The sequence below is a fragment of the Pristis pectinata genome, chromosome 18 (genome assembly GCF_009764475.1).
Source record: "Pristis pectinata isolate sPriPec2 chromosome 18, sPriPec2.1.pri, whole genome shotgun sequence".
Lineage (NCBI taxonomy): Eukaryota > Metazoa > Chordata > Chondrichthyes > Rhinopristiformes > Pristidae > Pristis > Pristis pectinata.
In genome coordinates this window covers 1,537,253-1,557,705 of record NC_067422.1, presented here as the reverse complement: position 1 = coordinate 1,557,705, position 20,453 = coordinate 1,537,253, and the positions used below count along the sequence as shown (strand labels likewise).

The following is a 20,453-nucleotide window of genomic DNA, read 5'->3' as shown; positions in this document are numbered from 1 at the left end:
ATGTCAAAGTGCTTCAGTACTTCAGAGTTAAATGGTTCAAATGTAGCTAGAAAATATAGCTGCCATAATGCTCAGCACTTGTCCCCAATAGCTATTCGATGAATCACTTGCTGAGAGGTATAAGGGAGATGTCAGGGGTAAGTTTTTTACACAGAGAGTAGTGGGTGTGTGGAACGCACTGCCTGCAGAGATTGTGGGGGCATATACATTAAGGACATTTAAGAGACTCTTAGATAGACACATGAATGATAGAAAAATACGGGGCTATGTGGGAGGGAAAGGTTAGATAGATCTTAGAGCAGGATAAAATGTCAGCACAACATTGTGGGCCGAAGGGCCTGTAATGTGCTGTAGTATTCTATGTTCTAAGATTCATAGAGTTATACACTACAGAAGCAGGCCTCTCGGCCCAACTTGTCCATGCCAACCAAGTTGCCTACCAGAGCTAGTCCCATTTGCCTGAGTTTGGCCCTTATCCCGCTAAACCCTCCTATCCATGTACCTGTCTAAATGTCTTTTAAATATTATAATTGTACCTACCTCTACTATTTTCTCTGGCAGCTCATTCCACATACCCACCACGAACGAAGAAGTTACCCCTCTCATCTTAAACCTATACCCTTCAGACTCCCCTACCCTGGGGGGGGGGGGGGGGAAGCTGTGACCATACATCCTATCTATGCCCCTCATGATTTTATGTACCTGTATAAGGTCACCCCTCAGTCTCCTATGTTCTTGGGAACAAAGTCCCAGCCTCTCCTTATATCTTGAGCCCTCCAGTCCCGGTAACATTCTTGTAAATTTTTTCTTCACCTTTTCAAGCTTAATGACATCCTTCATAAAGCTTGGTGACCAGAATTGCGCACAATGCTCCAAATATGATCTCACCACTGTCTTGTAGATTTGTACATGGTGTGCCAATTCTTGTACAAAATGCCCTGACTGATGAAGGCATGCGTGCCAGATGCCTTTTTCACTACCCTGTCTACCGTCCTCTATTTTCAGGAAACTATGTACTTGTACCCCTCAGTCGCTCTGATCTACAACACTCTCCAGGGTCCTGCCATTTACTGTGCTAGTGCTGCCCATGTTTAACTTAACAAAATGCAACATACCGCACTTGTTGGAGTTAAATTCCATCTGCCATTCCTTGGCCCACTTCCCCAGTTGATCTAGATCCTACTGTCATTTTGGATAACTTTCAAGGAATGTTGGACTTCTCAAAAGGGTTAGTATACAAAGGAAGTGATACAGAACCTTGTCTGGACCACATCAATTGTGGGCATTGGACCTCAGGAAATAGATGTGGTTATTGAGGAAGTACGTTTCTGATGTAGCAAAATTATACCAGAGTATCTATCTCCATTTTTAACTTGAAAGTATAATTGGAAAATATTGTAATGTACGTGAGACAGGAATGTACCCATTTGACTTGCCTCTTTCCTGTTACAGTTTCCTTCTAAGAAAAGCTATGTGTTTTGGCAATGGAAGATCCAAAGTGAAACTGCAAATTAAATTCTTCTCATATAATAGCTGGTTCTTGTAGTTAATGGCATATTATAGACCCTGAACTGTGCTGCATTTTTGATGCATGCTGAGCCTGCTATTATTTCTGTTAAATATGGATCTCAAATGTTCAGAAAGGGTGTTTGCTGTTTGCAGACATAATTAAAATAGTAACTATCTGCCTTGTAAGTTCAGCTGATTGTAAATTCAGAAGCTGTCTTCAGCTGATATTAGACCAGGAAAAGGGAAATATCGGTTTGCACCAATCATTATGAGACTCAATGGTAATAACAAATGTGCTCCGTGTAGTCCCTTCAAAAGATTTCATCATCTGTAACTTAAAACCATGCAACACAAAATTAATCCTTGGAGTCGATGTACTTGCTCATCGAGACTATCTTTCAGTTGGTCCCAGCTATATTTTTTTTAAAGTTGCTTTTGGTTGACACAGATATTCTTGCCTGTCAACTGCCAACTCAAAACTTTGACTTCTTAACCCTTTTGAGTACCTATAATATTGATCCATTTTTAAAAGCCTGTGCTCTCATTTGCAGTTTGTTTTTGCAGCATCATTTGGCTTCTGAAATGCAAAAAAGGATAAAGATTCTGAATGAATATTATTAAACTAAACATCTGAAATGTAGCATGTCTTTCGCTATGTAATTACTTTATCCAGGGACCTTTTAAAATTTGCATTTGGTTAGTGGCATTGCTGAGAGTGGTTTAGCAGTGTATAGCTGGAAGAACTTCACAATAGGGAGAAAAACAAAAAAAAATCAAAGCCGGGCAGCATCTGTGGAGAGAGAAACGGAATTGACTCTTCAGGTCCATGACCTTTCTTCAGAATCTTCACTGCAGAACTTGTGTCCAGTTTCCATGACGTAGGCATAAAATTGGCCTTTAAGTCAAGAACAGGTAAAACTTGCTGTGTATTATTGCTGAAATTAGAGCATTTTTATTTCTAGGTAATTAAGTAGTAAAAAGGGTTTCTATTTATATGCACATGTTCCATTGAAAATAGTAGATGAATTATGTGTTATTTCCTGCCAGGTAAGTACTTGCAGTCTATTTTAGACTCCAAAGCATTGATGGATCACTTTTGCCGCAATTCTATATATATGTAATGAGAGTATACAGGTAATATAAAAATTATTTCTTTGGGAGGCATATTTATTATCCATTCCCTGTATCCTGAAAAAAAATTAGCTGTTTGCCCTTCTGAACTGCTCCGGGCAGTCCTATAATGGTAATTCTCATATCTCAGGAGTCGTGTCTCAGTGAAGGCAGGCAGTGTGATGAAATTCACCACCACCTTTGGTCAAGTGAGGAAAATGTTATTTCAAGATCACAATCTCAGACCTACATGGGGCTCATAGCCTTGCAGGCAACAGGGATGCCTGTCTATTCCCTTGTGTTTTTAAACCACCCCAGATGAATTACCTTGCACTTCTCTGGATTAAATTCCATTTGCTGTTTGCTCTATTGATCAGATTATATGTTTTACCTTACCTGCAGTTGAAAATCTTCCTCCTATTGTCAGTCACACAGCCTGTTTTAAAGTCATCTGCAAATGTCTTTATCCTGCCCTTATGTTATAGTCTAAATCATAAATATACATGATATAAAGCAAGGTACCAAGTACTGAGCTTTGTGGAACCCCACTGTTAAAAGCCTTCTAGTTACAAAAATCCCAATCAACCTTTACCCTTTGCTTTTTTGTCGTTAATCTAATAATGAGTCCAATTTGCCAATCTTATTTGGATCCCATGTGTTTTTTTTTACTCTTTTGGCAGGCTGCCATGTGGGAACTTGTCAAAAGCCTTGTTAAAATGCATGGGGATACATGAAGTGGGACAGCACAGTGATTGTGATGCTTCATAGCTCCAGTGACCCTAATTTAAACCTGACCTAGAACCATAGAACACTACAGCACAGAAAACAGGCCATTCGGCCCTTCTAGTCTGCCGAAACGGTATTCCGCTAGTCCCATTTACCTGCACCCAGTCCATAACCCTCCAGACCTCTCCCGTTCATGTATCTATCCAATTTATTTTTAAGAGTGAGCCCACATTTACTACATCAGATGGCAGCCCGTTCCACCACTCTTTGAGTGAAGAAGTACTCCCTAATGTTCCCCCTAAACTTTTCCCCTTTCACCCAAAAGCCATGTCCTCTCGTACTTATCTCTCCTAATCTAGGTGGAAAGAGCCTACTTGCATTAACTTTGTCTATACCCCTCATAATTTTGTAAACCTCTATCAAATCTCCCCTCATTCTTCTGCGCTCCAAGGAATAAAGTCCTAACCTGTTTAGTCTTTCCTTGTAACTCAACTCCTGAAGACCCGGCAACATTCTAGTAAATCTCCTCTGCACTCTTTCAATCTTACAAGTATCCTTCCTATAGTTAGGTGACCAGAACTGCACACAATACTCCAAATTTGGCCTCACCAATGTCATATACAACCTCACCATAACATCCCAACTCCTATACTCAATACTTTGATTTAAGAATGCCAGGATGCCAAATGCCTTCTTTACAACCCTGTCTACCTGTGACGCCACTTTCAGGGAATTATGTATCTGAACTTCCAGATACCTTTGTTCCTCTGCACTCCTCAGTGCCCTACCATTTACTGTGTATGTCCTCCCTTGATTTGTTATTCCAAAATGCAACACCTCACACTTGTCTGCATTAAATTCCATCTGCCATTTTCTGGCCATTCTTCCAGTTGGTTCAGCCTCTGCAAGCTTTGAAAGCCTTCCTCGCTGTCCGCTACACCTCCAATCTTAGTATCATCAGCAAACTTGCTGATCCAATTTACCACATTATTATCTAGATCATTGATATAGACAACAAACAACAATGGCCCCAGCTCTGGTGTCTGTGTGGAGTTTGTGTGTTCCCCCTGTGAACATGCAGTGTTCTTCTCAATGCTCTAATTTCCCCTCACCTCCCAAAAAGGTGGTAGTTGGTTGGTTAATTGGCTATTGCAAATTACCCCTAATATAGTTGGTTGATCTGAAAGTCATGGGATGGTTGGTCGTGTGAGAGAGAAAACTCTGATGGGAATACTCTGATATCCAGCATAGACTGGGCCAAATGTTGTGAGTAAAAATAGAAAATATGAGAAATGCACTGCCCTCATCAATCCTCCTTGTTATTTTCTCAAAAATTAGTCAGATATGAGCTTACCTTAATTTCATGTCAACTGTCTTTCCAAGCAAACGTTTATATCATGCCTTGGAATGGTTTCCAATAATTTGCCCACTGCTGAATTTAAACTAACTTGTCTGTCATAGCTTGGTTTATTCTTTCCTTTTTAAACAAGTGTACAATGTTAACAGTTCTCCAGTCCTCTCGTACCACACTTGTAGCCAAGGAGGACTGAAAGATGGTCAGTCTTCTCAATCTTCTCTTTTGGCTATTTTCTAAGCCTTTGTTTGCTCTGCCTTCAAAGTTTGTGCCAACTTTCTTCCATTTTCTAACTCTATTTTTTTCCCCTTTGAACCAATGCTTAGCTTTTTATCCCCTTACTAATCTAGTTTAAACCTTCCCCAACAGTTAACCCCTGACTTGCTGCTCTCCCCCACCCACTGCCCCCGCGCCCCCACCAAACCAGGATATTGAGATACCACCCATCTGCCCTGTACAGGTCAACTTCCCCTGAAATGTTCCAGTGCTTCAAGAGCCTAAAGCTCCCTCTCTCTCCGCCGTTGCCCTCCGCCCCTCTCTCCCTGCATCCCCTTCCACCTCTCTCTTGCACTACTTCTGCAGCCATTATTCAGCCGCACTAATCTTCACTTTCTGTAACTTACATGGCACCAGGAATAATCCCAAGATCACTACCTTTAAAGTCCTGCTTATTAATCATTTACCTCACACCTTGAAAGTGCCTGCAAGACCTTGTTCCTTTCCATCCTTATGTTACTGACACTAATATGGGCCACATACTGTTTGCCACTCCTGTACCTCCCACCTCTCTTCCATGTCTACAATATTCTGCAGTCAGTGATCCTGGCACCAAGGAGGCAACGTACCATTCTGAAAATATATCTGCAATTGTAGAAGCACCTGCCTCCTCCCCTAAGTATAGAATTCCGTATAATTAGTGCTCTCCTGATGTTTCTCCTCTTCAGCTGTACAGCTGAGCCTCCATGAAATTAAAATCTTGGCTCTGACTGCACTGCCCAGAGGAACCCTCAACACCATCAGCAATGAGAAATGAAAACTGGTTAGAGAGCAAGTTGCCCCTGACACCTCCTGGAATACCTGGCTGTTCTTTTTGTCAATCTGGCTGTCACCCAGTCCCCCTCTGTAATTAAATCAGAGAATGCTAGGAATACTCGAGAACAGAGTTGATAGTTCAGGTAGATGACTTCATCAAAACAAGGAAAAGTTAGATATCAAACATTTGAACATATGGAGAAGAGGGAGGGGTACAGAAGATGCCTGTGGTAGGTGGAGACCAGGAGAGAGTAAATGGTCCAAGTGATGGCAAAGGTAGTTGAGAGAAGGCGATGAAGGCTTGTTAACCACAAACGATCTGTCTGGAGGCAATGAAGCTAGGAGATGAATGAAAAGGGAGGAGAAAGAAGGAAAAAGGGGCTGTTAAAAAGACAACGCTGGAACTATTTCATACTGGAGGATCAAAATGTTGCAATTGCTGAAAATCTAAATAAAAATAAAGAATACTCAGCAGGTGAGGCAACAGTTGTGCAGAGACAAACAGAGTTAATGTTACACCTCTGGTCCTCCCATTTTTCTCCCTTTTCCTATAACCCTCCCAGCCTTCCATCAACCATTTACTCACCCTCTTCACCCCCCCACCCCCCCCCCCACCCCCACTCTGGCGCATCTGCCCTTCACCTATCCCCTAATGGTTCCCATTATCACCTTCCTTCTTTGTGTTCCCTCTTATCATTCCTCCAGCAACAGTCTCCACCTTCACCCTCCCCTCACAACTCCCCCTCTCCTTATACAGTTATCTTTCCTCTCCACTCAGTCCTGATACAGGGTTTCGCCCCGAAACATCAACAATTCCTTCACCCAACCCGCTCCTCCACCCCGCCAAGATGCTATTGAGTTCCTCCAGCAAATTGTTTGTTGATAATGTTATAAGTTGATAACCTTTCATCAGAACTGGTCGGTTTTGAGAAGGACTAGAATGGCTGGTTATCTGACGTTGAATTAAATGTTAAATCCTGGGAGCTGTAATGTTCATACACAGAAGATGAGATCTATTTCCTCACTTACGCTGGGCTTCATTGGAACAGTGCATGAGGCCACGGACAGATGTAGAAGTGTGATGGAGAAGTAAAGTGGTGGCCAACTGGAAACTCAGGCCATCCTTATAGTTTGTAAGGACTGTACACATCCTTCTGTGTTGTACAAAGTGGTCACCCAGTCTGCATTTGGTTTCTCCAATGTAGAGAAGGCCACATTGGAAGCACTGAATGATGTTCTCTAAAAAGAGTTGCGCTGTAACAACCTGGATGGTGGGGATGCAGAAGGTAAAAGGCCAGATCTTGCAGCTGCTTAGGAATGTAGTATGAGAAGGGCAGTATGTGTTTGTAGAAATGGAAGAGTGAAGCAGAACATCAGAGAGAATGGTTCCTTCAAAATGCTGAAAGGGGAGAAGATGAGTCCAGTGGGGCAGCAAGTTGAAGTTGGTGGAAGTTATGGAGGATAATCTGTTAAATGTGGAGGCTGGCAGGAGGAAGGTTAGGTAGAAGCATACCATTCTGGCCTTCTTGTATTCTCTGTAGCTCAATGGTAACCACCTGAAACATGCTATCCACAAAACACTCAGCCTTGGGGATTGACCATTATGATGTCATCTGTTGCTCAGACTCCAGAGTGTGAAGCTTGTGCTCCTCCAGCTCACGACACTTCCTGTACCTGTGGTTCATTCCTGTGCACGATGTACGGAGAATGATGTTGTTCTCCCGAGCACCATCTTCGTTATTTTAAAGAATAACAATTAGCATGAGATAAGCAATTGATTGGGTTGATGCAGAAGGCCAATAATAACCCTCGCAGTAATATTAAATAATGTTCACCTGATATGGGCACAGTCCAACTGCTGGTTAAAATCACTTTTTATTACTATATACTGTTCACAGCTTTGGAATGGTTTGTTGTGAGAATGTGCTTCAAAATGAGTGAGAATTAAAATGAGTGAAAGGGAAATGTGGTTATAAATGCTCACATTGCCTTGTACTTCACTTTAATAAAACTTAATTGGACTTCCCAAGTGTTTGATCTGTTTGTATCTCCGTTGCTATTTTTTATTTCTGCTGACATTAATACAGTTGATATAATAGTTGTTTGTGATTAAAATCACTTCCCTATCACCTCTGCACTTAGAATCCTGGAAAGATGTAGCTGGTCATGCTTCATATTGGTCCTTCATCAGCCTGTTGAAAGGCTGTATGCCCAAAATTTATCTCTCAAATATTGACTGACCAGACGCACATTTGTAATATTTCCTCTTTTAATTTTGTAAATGGAGATGCAAGTTAAAACATAAGATAAGATAAGATCGCTTTATTAGTCACATGTACATCGAAACGCAGTGAAATGCATCTTTTGCGTAGTGATTTGGGGGGCAGCCCGCAAGTGTCGCCACGCTTCCGGTGCCAACATAGCATGCCCATAACTTCCTAACCCGTACGTCTTTGGAATGTGGGAGGAAACCGGAGCATCCGGAGGAAACCCACGCAGACAGGGGGAGAACATAACTCCTTACAGACAGTGGCCGGATTTGAACCCGGGTCGCTGGTGCTGTAAAGCATTATGCTAACCACTATGCTACCGTGCCTGCCTAAAACATGGCAAGATATCCAAATTTGTTTGTGTCTTTGTTCACTTTCCACATACGCAATTTTGTAACCTTAGCTCATTTCTGGCTACCCAACCCGAGCCCAGTGGAACCCAGCTATATTGGGTTCAGGTTGAGTGTAAACTTTGATTAAAATATTCATGTTGTGGTCAGGTTGGGCTGTGCTGTGCTGAGCTGCTTCAAGTATTTCATTCAGATGAGGGTGATAGTGTGTGCAGCGTAGCATGTGTTTTTACCTTAATGTTTTCTGCAGATTCCATCAGTTCAGTTATGGAAAATATTGTAAGTATTTGGTTAGTTTTGGATTGACTATGATCAGGTCAGGCTGGGATCGATTTTAGCTCAAGAACCAAGCAGACCTCTGTTATACAGCCTCTGGAAATTGTATTCTTTTTTCCTATCTTTTTGTAATGTTAAATACATATCATATTGCTCCATAATTGACATAGTTGAATTTTTTTCCTTCGTTTGTTTGTGTCCATTATAAAGTTTGTTATTTCTGTGTACATGAGATGTTGTATAACCTGAGCTAGCTTGTTGTATGGTTAAGTATAACTAATTGGCATTCTGGAACTTCCTTCAATTGGGGTAATGTCATAATGCAAACTTCACATGGAAGCTGAGTTATTTGGCATTGTTTATCAGCAGTTCAAATGGAATGAAATGATTAGTTTAAGGAGTCCTAAACAGATTGATTATTTGAATGGATAAACTTATTAAAGGAGAATACTTTTCTTAATAAATCTGTATTTTGAAAGCTTATGTGGGGTGGCATTGTGGTACAGTTAGTAGTGTTGCTTCCTCACAGTGCCAGAGACTCTGGTTCAGTCCCGACCTTGGATGCTGTCTGTGTGGAGTTTTTGCATTCTCTGTGTGACTGCATGGGTTTCATTCAGATGCTCTGGTTTTCTCTCACATTTCAAAAACACGTGGGTTTGAAGATTAATTGGCCACTGTAAATTCACCATAGTGTGTGACAGAATCTGAGGGTGAGTTGAAAATATAGGAATGAAAAATGAGATTGATGTAGGACTAGTGTAAATGGGTGGTTGATGGTCGGCATGAAGTTGATGGGCTGTTTCTGTGCTGTGTGTCTATGTGACTCTATAAGAATGCATCAGCAATATTCCACTATCTCTCTCTTCCTTAATTTGCTGTTGCTTAATTCCAATTGTATGTTAGCGAAACAAAGGACTACAGATGCTGGAATCTAGATGAAAAGCACTATGATGCTGGAGGAACTCAGCAGGCCAGGCAGCATTCTGAAGAATGGTCCTGACCCGAAACGCTCACTGCCTGCTTTTCTCCACGGATTCTGCCTGACCTGCTGAGTTCCTCCAGCATCATAGCGTTTTTCATCCAATTTTATGTTAATTTTTATTTGTAGCCACAAAATAACTTAAAGATCATCAAAGTCATTGGGGAAAAAGAGCCTTGTTGCATCTATGTTCATCAATGTTTTAATTTGTTAAGTATAGTTAGAGCTCTTTAAGATATTCAGTGAGAGCACACAAGCATATGCACAGTGTATATTTTTATTAAAATAGTAAAGCCAGTGAAACATTTTATTTATCCTTGTTTTAGAAATACTTTCAAGAGCCAAGGATGAATGAAGAAGTATTGCAGTGGTGCTGACTGATGTATATTTTGTCACGAACCAGCAACAAAAGAAACACACTGAGCATGATTCAGTGTTAAAAACTATTTTATTAATCACTATTTATGATAATACGTAAAATAAAAGTAAAAATGTTAGTATGTTAGAATTTAAAAATGTTAAACCTCGAACGTTATCCCCAAAACTAAACTCTTCGTGTGTGTGTGTGTGACAAAGTCCAAAACTCCCAGTTCCTGAATGGTTCTTAAAGTTCAGTTCCGCAAGCCATAAGGTGAAACATGAGCAAGGGCTTCTTCAACAACCACCGTTGTCTGAAGATAAGATGTAGATGTAGAAAAACAGAGAGAGAGTACATACGAAATCCAAATGTTCCACGATGGAACCCAAACGACACTCCAGTGTTTACTCGGTAGTGACTTCCTCACCCCGAAAAGCATCCGAACCGTGGTCGTCCACACACAAATACCTGTTTCCTTCTACAGGTCAGCAACAAAGTGAACTCCACCGGATTACTTCCAACTTCCATACATGGATTTCAGTGGCAAACACAGTTATTGTTTCTCATCCATCGATAGAGAAAACAAGCAGGCTGGTGTCTCTCTCCCTTCTCTCTCTCTCTCCTTCTTCTTCTGACTTCTTCAACAACGTCATTACGTCCTTTATCTTCTATTGACGTAAGCACGCCCCACACACACATACACACACACTCTCTATCTTAAAGGGACTTTCACTGAGTCCGTAACATCTTAAATATGCAATGAACATCACCATGATTCTGTAGTTTCTCTGTCCTCAGTGGAAATGGCTCAGTCTTCACATCAGGGACTTAGAAGAGCTAATAATGAAAGTCTGTCTTTATTGGAACAAAATTCATTTGTGTTTGTCGGATACTATAGAATCCAAGTCGTCTGATAAATTTCGCTTACAAAGCCAAAACATTTATGTAGTGAGCTGCATTAATTTAGAAGCTTTGGAGATTAGACGCATAGTGCTTTTGAGCTCGTGATATGTCCTGAAATGAATAGTTGCATTGGCCTTTGTTTTCTTGAACTTGCACTGAATCTGAACATTGGAATCTTTATTCCTGTAGTTTTTTGCTTTTGAAAACTGATGCTTTAAATGATAAACTGTAAGAGATAATAAAAATTAATGATGTTTGAGTGATTGAAGTAATACTTCTGTACAATTTGTTAACACTTGCATGTTAGTTGTGTCATATTTGAATCATGTTTGAAGGAAGTGACTGCAGTAAAAGCCACCAGGCTCTGCTGACAGTCTAGCAATTAATTCTAGATCATGGAGGTCAAAGAGGTATACAGCATGGAAACAGGCCCTTTGGTCCACCAGATCTGTGCCAACCATCAATCAGCCATTTTCACTATTCCCATTTTACTCTCCCCCACATTCTGCTGAAAACACAGATGCAAAATATTGCCATTTTCTGCCATTCCCCTATCTTCCATTAAAAGTACAAAAACAGGACATTTCTGAAAGCTCAGCTAACCTCCCACTAGTTTTCCAGCTTCACTGCTTCATTTACAGTGGTATGCTGGTTAAGTTCCACCATGGTCTTAACCATGGTCTTATGGTCTGATTGAAAACTAGTTAACTGAGAATATTTAAGTACAAAACATGTATTGATTGTATTCAGACTTTATGTTTTGCATTGTCCAAATTTAATGGAAATTTATTCTTCCACTTCCACCAATACTGACTCTCCTTTCCACAGCATCTTCCCATGCAACTATCAAAGATACAAAACCTGCCACTTTATTTCCTCCCTTCTCATGATTAAGAGCCCCAAATAGATGTACTAGGTGAAGTAGCAACCTATTTGTACCATTAGAATGTAAAAGTTGGGACGCTGGAATATAAAAGTTGGGACAGTATGTTGTGACTATACAAAACACTTGTTAGACCTCACAGAGTTTTGTGTGCAGTTTTGGCCGGCAACACTATGAAAAGGATTGGATTGCACTGGAGAAAGGGCAGGGGACATTCACCTGGAAGTTGCCTGGATTGGAAGACCTTGGTTATGGGGAGAGATCGAATTCCCTGCAACGAAGGGGGCTGAGGGGTGACCTGATCGAGGTTTATAAAATAGAGCAATAGACAGGATAGATAGTTAAAATCTTTTTCCCATAGTAGGGTTATCAAAAATAAAAGGAGTTTTAAAGGAGTTTTGAGGGGTAAGTTTTTTTTACACAGAGTGGTTGATATTTGGAGTGTGGTGCCAAAGGAGGTAGTAGAATCAGATACAGTCACCATGTTTAAACATTTAGATAGATACGTAACTAGGAAAGGCATAGTAGGATACAGTCCTAATGTGGGCAAATGGGATTAGTGTAGATAGCCAAAAGGGTCATCGTGGATGTGGTGGGCTGAATGGCCCATTTCTTTGCTGTACAAGTCTATTGCTCTATTTGCAAGCAAGTATACTGTATTTGTGGTCACAATATCAGGGAAACCAAAATATAGATTGGGTGACCATCTTGGAAAACCATTAGGTCTGCTTGATGCGACCTGAACTGCTTGATGCCTGTCACTTTAATTCTTTAAGCCACTCCCATTCAGACCTCTAGACCTTTGGCCATCTACAATGTTCCAACAAAGCTGAACGTAAGCTGGAGGAACAACACCTCATCCTCTGACTATACCAATTGCAGCCTTCTTGAACTCAATCATGGTATCAACAACTTGAGGTAATCAGTCATTCCAGCAGCTGTATTGTGGGTTTCCAACATTCCTTTCAAATTTCTTTGATAATTTCAGGTTATTTTCCGCATGTTCCCCTCTTGGCTTTTGTTACTTTGCACTTTTGTCACTGTATACTTTTGTCTCTTTTGTCATTTAATCTCTCCAGCATTCCACCCTTTTATAGAGGAAAAAAAGTAAAGATGTTGGAACTCTGAAATAAAACAGAAAATAATGGAAATACTCAGCAGATCAGACAGCTTCTGTAGAAACAGAGTTAATGATTCAGATTGTTGACTTCTGAACTGTGCTACAGCTCTCCGCTGGTTAGCACAAGCTCACTAAATGAATTTTTGCTTTATTGAAAGGTTTTATTTAATTTATTGTGTCACTAAATGTTTTGATCAGTGCAACAGAGGAAGACATTTGGAGACTGCATTTCAGACATGGGTCCACGAAAGCCAGTAACTTTTAACAGTTGTTTTCATTGAGTTAATAGGATGGAGTCTGTGAAATAAACAAGCTATTTTAGGGAAAAAATAACTGAGTACCTGCACTCTTCTATCTGGTGACCATGGCCATGAGATAAATTACTTGTAAATTTCAGCTTGTCAAGACAAGCGTGGTTTGCTTTAGGTTTACTGCATCTTTACTGGGCTTCTGACTTCTTTTCTTCCAATTCATGACAATTGATATCCCCCACAAAACTTAAGGGTTTACTGTACCTCCCTACAGAATACATTTTCACATAATGAAGGGTTCTTACCCTTTGGGAACCTAACCCCTTTGTCAACCAGAGGAAGACTTGTTCTGGTGATAAGTCGTGGAATTGAAGTCATAACTATTCCCTCTCACCACAGCTGTAGCCTGACCTGAGTATTTCTGTCACAGACCCTCCATCTTGTTCTCTCCTACCCTCTCCCCTTTCTTTGCATCATAAAACCAAGTTACTTCTAATCATCCTAGTTCTGATGGAAGGTCATTGACTAGTTAACTCTGTTCCCTTTGTCACAGATGCAGCCTGATTTACTGAGTACGTCCTGCATTTTCTGTCATTTTTGTCAGTCTTCTCTGTACTCAAACCCAGACACCTTTTAAAAAGTTTGATACTCAGAATTTAACATGCTACTCCGACTGAGGCCTAACTAGTGATGTAAAAGCTTAGCTTTACTTCCTTGCTTTTACTGTTTATAATGCCAATCATCCCATGTGCTTTTTAACAAAAAATAAAATCAGAAAATGCTGGAAATACTCAACTTGTCAGGCATTTTCTGTGGAGTGAGAAACAGTTAACATTTCAGATTGAGGAACCTTCCACTATGCAGAGACTTCTCCAATTTGCCCACCATCTTTAGACTTGTGTATGCGAGTTCCAGGGAATTCTATTCCTGTACGTTTCAAAATTATGCTAAATAAATTCTGACAATCATGCAGTTTTTTAAATAAAGTAATTGTATTTTAATTGCACTCTAAAGCAATGGAAAATTCTTTGCCTTTGAATGAACCAATAAAAAAAACAATTTTTTTGATGATCCAATGAGGAATTAGCAAGGCATTAGGTGCAGTGTTTTCAAAGATATGCAACATGCTAGTGGACCCAATAAGGCAATGTCACAATCTGGTCCACAATCTTTCTTTGAAAGATTCATATTTTTACCCCGTTAGGATACTGTTGGGTGCTAGGGGTTGAATCAGCAGTAATGTGATAGCTGAGGAATTGTCCTCAGAAAAAATAGCAGCCAGAAATTGATCTGGAGTTTTGCATGATAATGGGGCAGAGTGACAAAATAGTGGATTTGGCCTGTGGGGGATTTTGTACCAAATTCTGTTCATAATTTTCATAAAGTTACATGTATAATATTTAAAGAATGTATTAAATTGCAATCTCATGAATTGTATATATTAATCTGATTAGTGGACATCATGGTTATTATTGTCTGATCATTTTCCCATCCAAGCATTGTCAGTTCAGCTATTTCTATGTTAAATTTCACCTGTGATATGGCTGTGCAGTTAATCAATCCATTTTCTGAAGTCTACTGCTGTTTACTTCAATGTTCAAAACATTTTCAAGTTTGTGTCATCTGCAAGTATGAGGTGACAATAGATCATTAGAAAAACCAGAACTTATCAAAAGAGGTGAGTTGAATCTTAGGGACATCGTTCGAAAGCTCCCAACAGTTTTGGAAATAATTATTAATTACTCTGGTTGTCTCTCTTAGCTGATTCGGTAAATTCCACATCGCCACTGCCTCTTAATTCCCACAAATACAAATCTTAGTATTGTTTTCATCATGTGCACTATGCCTAATTAATTGTAATAAATTTTGACCTTGACTTTACCTGTTTACCTGACTCTTAGTAGGTGATTTGCTGGATCAGCCATGATGATGTTGAATGGCAGGACAAGCTTAAGGGCTGAGTGGCCTACTCCTGCTTCTATTTTCTTATGTCCTTTACCATTATTATAAGCACTTGAGCTATAAGAATTGCAGTTGCTAATGCTTTAAGACTCAAAATCACACAGCACAGAAACAAGCCCTTCAGTCCACTAAGTCCATGCTGACCATCAAGCATTTACACTGGTCCTACACTAATCCCATTTTATTCTCCCCTCATTCTGATCAGCTCCTCCCAGCTTCTGCCACTCACCTACAACCTAGGGGCAATTTATAGTGGCCAATTAACCTACTAACCTGTAATTCTTTGAGGTATAGGAGGTAACCAGAGCACCTGGAGAAATGTACAAGGACAACTTGCAATCTCTACACATTCAGCAACAAAGGTCAGGATTAAATCTTGGAACCAATGGGATAGCGTCTTATTCTTTTCTTTCTTCCCACCACCTGTGCCAACCATATGAATACTACATGTGATCAGAAGAAAACTAGCCCAGAACTGAACCATAATTACTGGAAAATTTGCTCATGTTATTGGTGCTAGTATCAATGAAAGATTGCCTACAACTGTGGAGTGTGATGTCAAGGTTAGTCTATAATGCAGCAGTTCTTAATACATAACAATTGGGATGACACAATAGCACAGCTAGTAGAGCTGCTGCCTGATAGCTCCAGCAACCCAGGTTCAATCTTGACCTCCAGTGCTGTCCGTATAGAGTTTACAAATTCTCCCTGTGACCATATGGGTTTCCTGCAGGTCCTGTGGTTTCCTCCCATGTTGCAAAGATGCATGAGTTGGTAGGTTAAGGCCACTGTGAATTGCCCCATGTGTAGGTGAGTGGTAGAATTTCGGGGGAGTTGATGGGAATGTGGGGAGAAAAACATGACATTGGTGCAGGTGTAGTGTAAATGGGTGCTTGATGATCAGTGCTTGATGGACTGAAGGGCCTCTTTTCATGCCATCTAACTTCAGCTCTTTGATTCAAGCTTTTGGCTAATCGACAAATGGATCCGCTGAACCACTTTTCTGAATTTAGGAACAAGGCAGAACTAAAGTTGAAATAACAATAGAAGATGCCAGACATATACATCAGATCAGATAGTGTCTATGGAGGGAGAAACAGAGTTGGCATTTGAGGTCAGCCCTCCTCCCTTCACCAATGTTACCTGACCTGCTCAGTGTTCACCAGTATTTTCAGATTTACAGCATCTCCAGTTTTTTTTGCTTCAATAAGTAAACTTGACCCGTTTGTTCCTTTGTAAACAGGAGAGAGCCGCCACGTTCCTTGGGTCTTTTTCAGTTGCCTGGAGGAGATGTTCTTACACCAGATGCACAGAGGGAAGGAGCAGAGACACCTAATACAGAAAACTGGAGGTTCAATGACCTTAGCCAACCAAGGTCCAACACAAGTCTAAAAGTAAGATGTAAAATTATATACTCCATGTAGTTTTCATTTCCGGTTCTATATGCATTTCAGGGATAAATTATCCATGAACCTCATCCTATTATTGCATCATCTGGGAATAGAATGCTGTCTTCATTAGCAAGAATATGCATGTGTTGAAATGTGTATCATAGGTCCAGTTTCACCAGTCTCATACTTTAATGAAGCTGCTGTGCAGTTTCATCTTGGTGGAAGGGAGTTGTCCTCTGCAGTGAGCATGAGCCATCTGATAAGGGGCATTATTCCACTCGCAAAAGAGCACAATGTGATTTTTAATTGTAGGATGGAAGAGAATAAGGGGAAAGGAAAAGTGGGGTGGCATGGTGGTGCACCAGGTAGTTTCCCCAAATTTCCATTATCTCCAATATCCCATTGACAAGTTGATTGGTAAATTAATTGTTTATTGTAAGTTACCCCTCATGTAGGTGGGTCTTGGTAGTAAAATGCACAGTGGAGTTTATGGGCATATGAGAAAGAATTGATTACAGGGAAATAAATGGAATTGACAGGGTTTCCCTGAGAACTGTGATAGACTGAGTAGGCCGAATGGTGACCACCTTTTACTCCATAAGGAAATATGAGAAGTTGGGGATGAATATCACTAAATGTTATTCGTTTTTTGAAAATGTAAACTTGATACAAAAATAATGAAATGCTTTATATTGTATGTAGAGACCCTTGCCATTATTGTTCTTTGAAAGTTGAAGTGCTTGGTTTTGGGGGATGGATGTTGGTGACAAGCATTCCAAGTTGGTAAAATGTGGGTTAGATACAGAATAAATGCCTTTGGTTCATTTTTCTTTGTTATCCCAAAATATTGCCCTAAAACACCTTTTGGAATAAGAGGGGCTATCCATTCCTGTAATTATAGCCACTTTAGCTGTGGACCACTGCTCAATATGACTAAATAGCATTTTAATATTTTAAATTTATGGATGGGATGTGGGTTTGCTGACATCCAGCACTTGTTGCCCATCTCTGAACACTCTCGAGAAAATGGTACAACCATGTGCGATGAAAAGAAGATGAGTAAAAGGCACATTTTAGCCCTAATGGTTTTAATGTTTTCCTTTGCTCTCTTCACCATGAGATTACTGCCTGGAAACTGAGTTATTGTTACTAGTCTGTGATCTGAATTGAATTTGTAACTGGATCAGTCATGTTCATAGTGTTGCAATCCAGTCTCAGTTTTATAATAAGTGAGATTATTTTTGGAACTTGCTCACCTATCAGTTAACAGGGTGCTTGCTGATTGAATTGCTGATTTCTTAGAATATCGACTTTCCTTTTTGGCTAACATTGGACCTGGATGTTCCAACTATATTTCTTAATTTATCAACAATGTATTGATACACTTGACCTAAATGATATTTTGTCAGTACCTTTGTTTAATTACTGTTCAATTTCACAAGTGAAGCAGCTGGCTATGGCACCTTATATGTTTAAGTGCGCAGGCTGCTGTTGTATGTTGCAATTTCTGATATAAAAAAATTGCAGATCCAAGTTTTGGGAACTGAGTGATTTTCTTTTTTCCTTCCTCAGCATTAGTTTGCTCAGGTATTTTTGTTTTCCAACCTCCTTCTAGCCCCACTCCCCACCGTCTATCTCTTTCCTATTCTTGCTCAGGGTAGATCATATTGAATGTCAGGGCAAGCTTGAGATGCTGAGTGGCCTGTGCCTGCTCCTATTTTCTTGGATTCTTCCCCTGAGCTGCTCAAATCCACCTGATCTTTTGCCCTGGGGCATGGCAGAGTTAGTCTAGTGAACTGGAAGCTGACTACATGACTCAAGCCTGACGAGACCTTAATCTGCAACATTTGGGTTTGTTACTAGAAGAACTGAAGAGCTTTACTCAGCTCAGTGCTTTATAGTTTGGTGCCTAGTCCTCTGCAACTGCACAGATGCTGTGGAATTTCTCTAAAAGTGAAGGAGCACTATCTAAGCAGGTATATCCAGCCAGGTGCCAGGAGTAGGTACTGCTGAAACGTCTAGCAAGATCTGAGGAGAGGCAACCTGAGTTCAGGAGGCCTCCAGGACCAAAGATCAATGAGCTTGAGTGGAAAGATAAAGGGAAAAGGAACAGAGTAGCTTGAATAGGGGTCATACGGCACAGAAAGAAGCCATTTGGTCCATTGTGTCCATTGCCATCTCTCTACCAGAGCAAGTTGTAATTAAGAAGAAAGCTTATGGGATGTTAGCTTTCATAAATTGTGGGATTGAGTTTAAGAGCAGCGAGGTAATGATGCAGCTCTACAAAACTCTGGTTAGACTACACTTGACTGCATCCAGTTCTGGTCGCCATATTATAGGAAGGATGTGGAAGCATTGGAAAAGGCGCAGAGGAGATTTACCAGGATGCTGCCTGGTTTGGAGAGTATGGATTATGAGGAGAGACTAAGGGAGCTAGGGCTTTACTCTTTGGAGAGAAGGAGGATGAGGGGAGACATGATAGAGGTATACAAAATATTAAGAGGAATAGATAGAAACAGAGAAACATAGAAAACCTACAGCACAATTCAGGCCCTTCGACCCACAAAGCTGTGCCAAACATGTCCCTACTTTAGAGATTATTAGGCTTGCCCATAGCCCTCTATTTTTCTCAGCTCCATGTACCTATCCAAAAGTCTCTTAAAAGACCCTATCGTTTCCACTTCCACCACCATTGCCGGCAGCGCATTCCACTCACTCACCACTCTCTGAGTAAAAAACTTACCCCTGACATCTCCTTTATACCTACTCCCCAGCACCTTAAACCTATGCTCTAGGAAAAAGCCTCTGACTATCTACCCGATCAATGCCTCTCATCATCTTGTATACCTCTATCAGGTTCCCCCTCATCTTCCATTGCTCCAAGAAGAAAAGTCTGAGTTCCCTCAAATAGAGTAGACAGCCAGCACCTCTTTCCCAGGGCACCAATGCTCAATACAAGAGGGCATGGCTTTAAAGTATGGGTGGGAAGTTCAAGAGAGATATCAGAGGGAGGTTTTTTACCCAGGGAGTGGTTGGGGCATGGAATGTGCTGCCTGGGGTGGTGGTGGAGGCAGGTACAAATTCAAGAGATTACTAGATAAGCATATGGAGGAATTTAAAATAGGGGGATATGTGGGAGGAAGGGGTTAGATAGTCTTAGGCAAGGTTTAAAGGTCGGCACAACATGGTGGGCCGAAGGCCAAGAAACTTGCAGATTTTTCCTCACTGAACATTTATCTAATTCCATCTTGAAACCCACAATGGAACCAGCCTCCACCACATTTTCATGTGCATTCCAGATTCTAACCATGTGCTGCATTATATGTAAAAAAAAATTGTTTTTCCTCTTGTCACTATTAATTCTCTTTCCCTTTAGTTTTTTATCTGTGACCTCTGGAGCTTGACCCCCTCCTCCAGGGGATTAGCTTTCCAGTATGCACTCTGCCAGATCTCTGATTATTTTATATGCTGCTATCAATCTTCCCTTGGCTTTCTCCAAAGAAAACAGTCCCAGTCTCTGAGAATATCATTTATCTTGCTGGGATAAATGATATTTATTCTCAAAAATCTTTCCTGGACCCCATCTGATGTCTTTATGTCCTTTTCAAAATGAGATCACCAAAAATTAATACTCTGCTCTGGCTGAGGCTCAACCAGTTTTTTTTTAAACAAAGATTCAGCATGACTCGCTTGATTTTATACTCCATGCCTCTGCTGATAAAGCCCAAAATTGTATATGCCATATTAACCATTTCTTCAACTTCCCCTGCAACTTTTCAATGACGCCTGCACCCCTTTGGAACTGTATCTTTTGTTCTTTATTGCCTCTCCTCATTCTTCTTGGCAAAATACATCACCTTGCATATCTCTGCATTAAACTTCATCTGCCACACATCTGCCATTCTACCAGCCTATCGATATACTGCTTCAATTTATCGCTATCCATTTCACAATGCTGCCAATTTTTGCGTTTTGTGTC

At 40.6% G+C, this 20,453-nt stretch overlaps 1 protein-coding gene across 3 annotated transcripts in view; it reads left to right on the top strand.

Annotated features, from left to right (window-relative positions):
* spag9b (sperm associated antigen 9b) overlaps positions 1 to 20,453 on the top strand; it is a 229,290-nt gene that overhangs the window by 122,033 nt on the left and 86,804 nt on the right. For all 3 annotated transcript variants that reach the window (XM_052032824.1, XM_052032825.1, XM_052032826.1), the window contains one exon: positions 16,327 to 16,477. In XM_052032824.1, the coding sequence (XP_051888784.1) occupies positions 16,327 to 16,477 (151 nt within the window). The remainder of the gene's footprint in view (positions 1 to 16,326; positions 16,478 to 20,453) is intronic.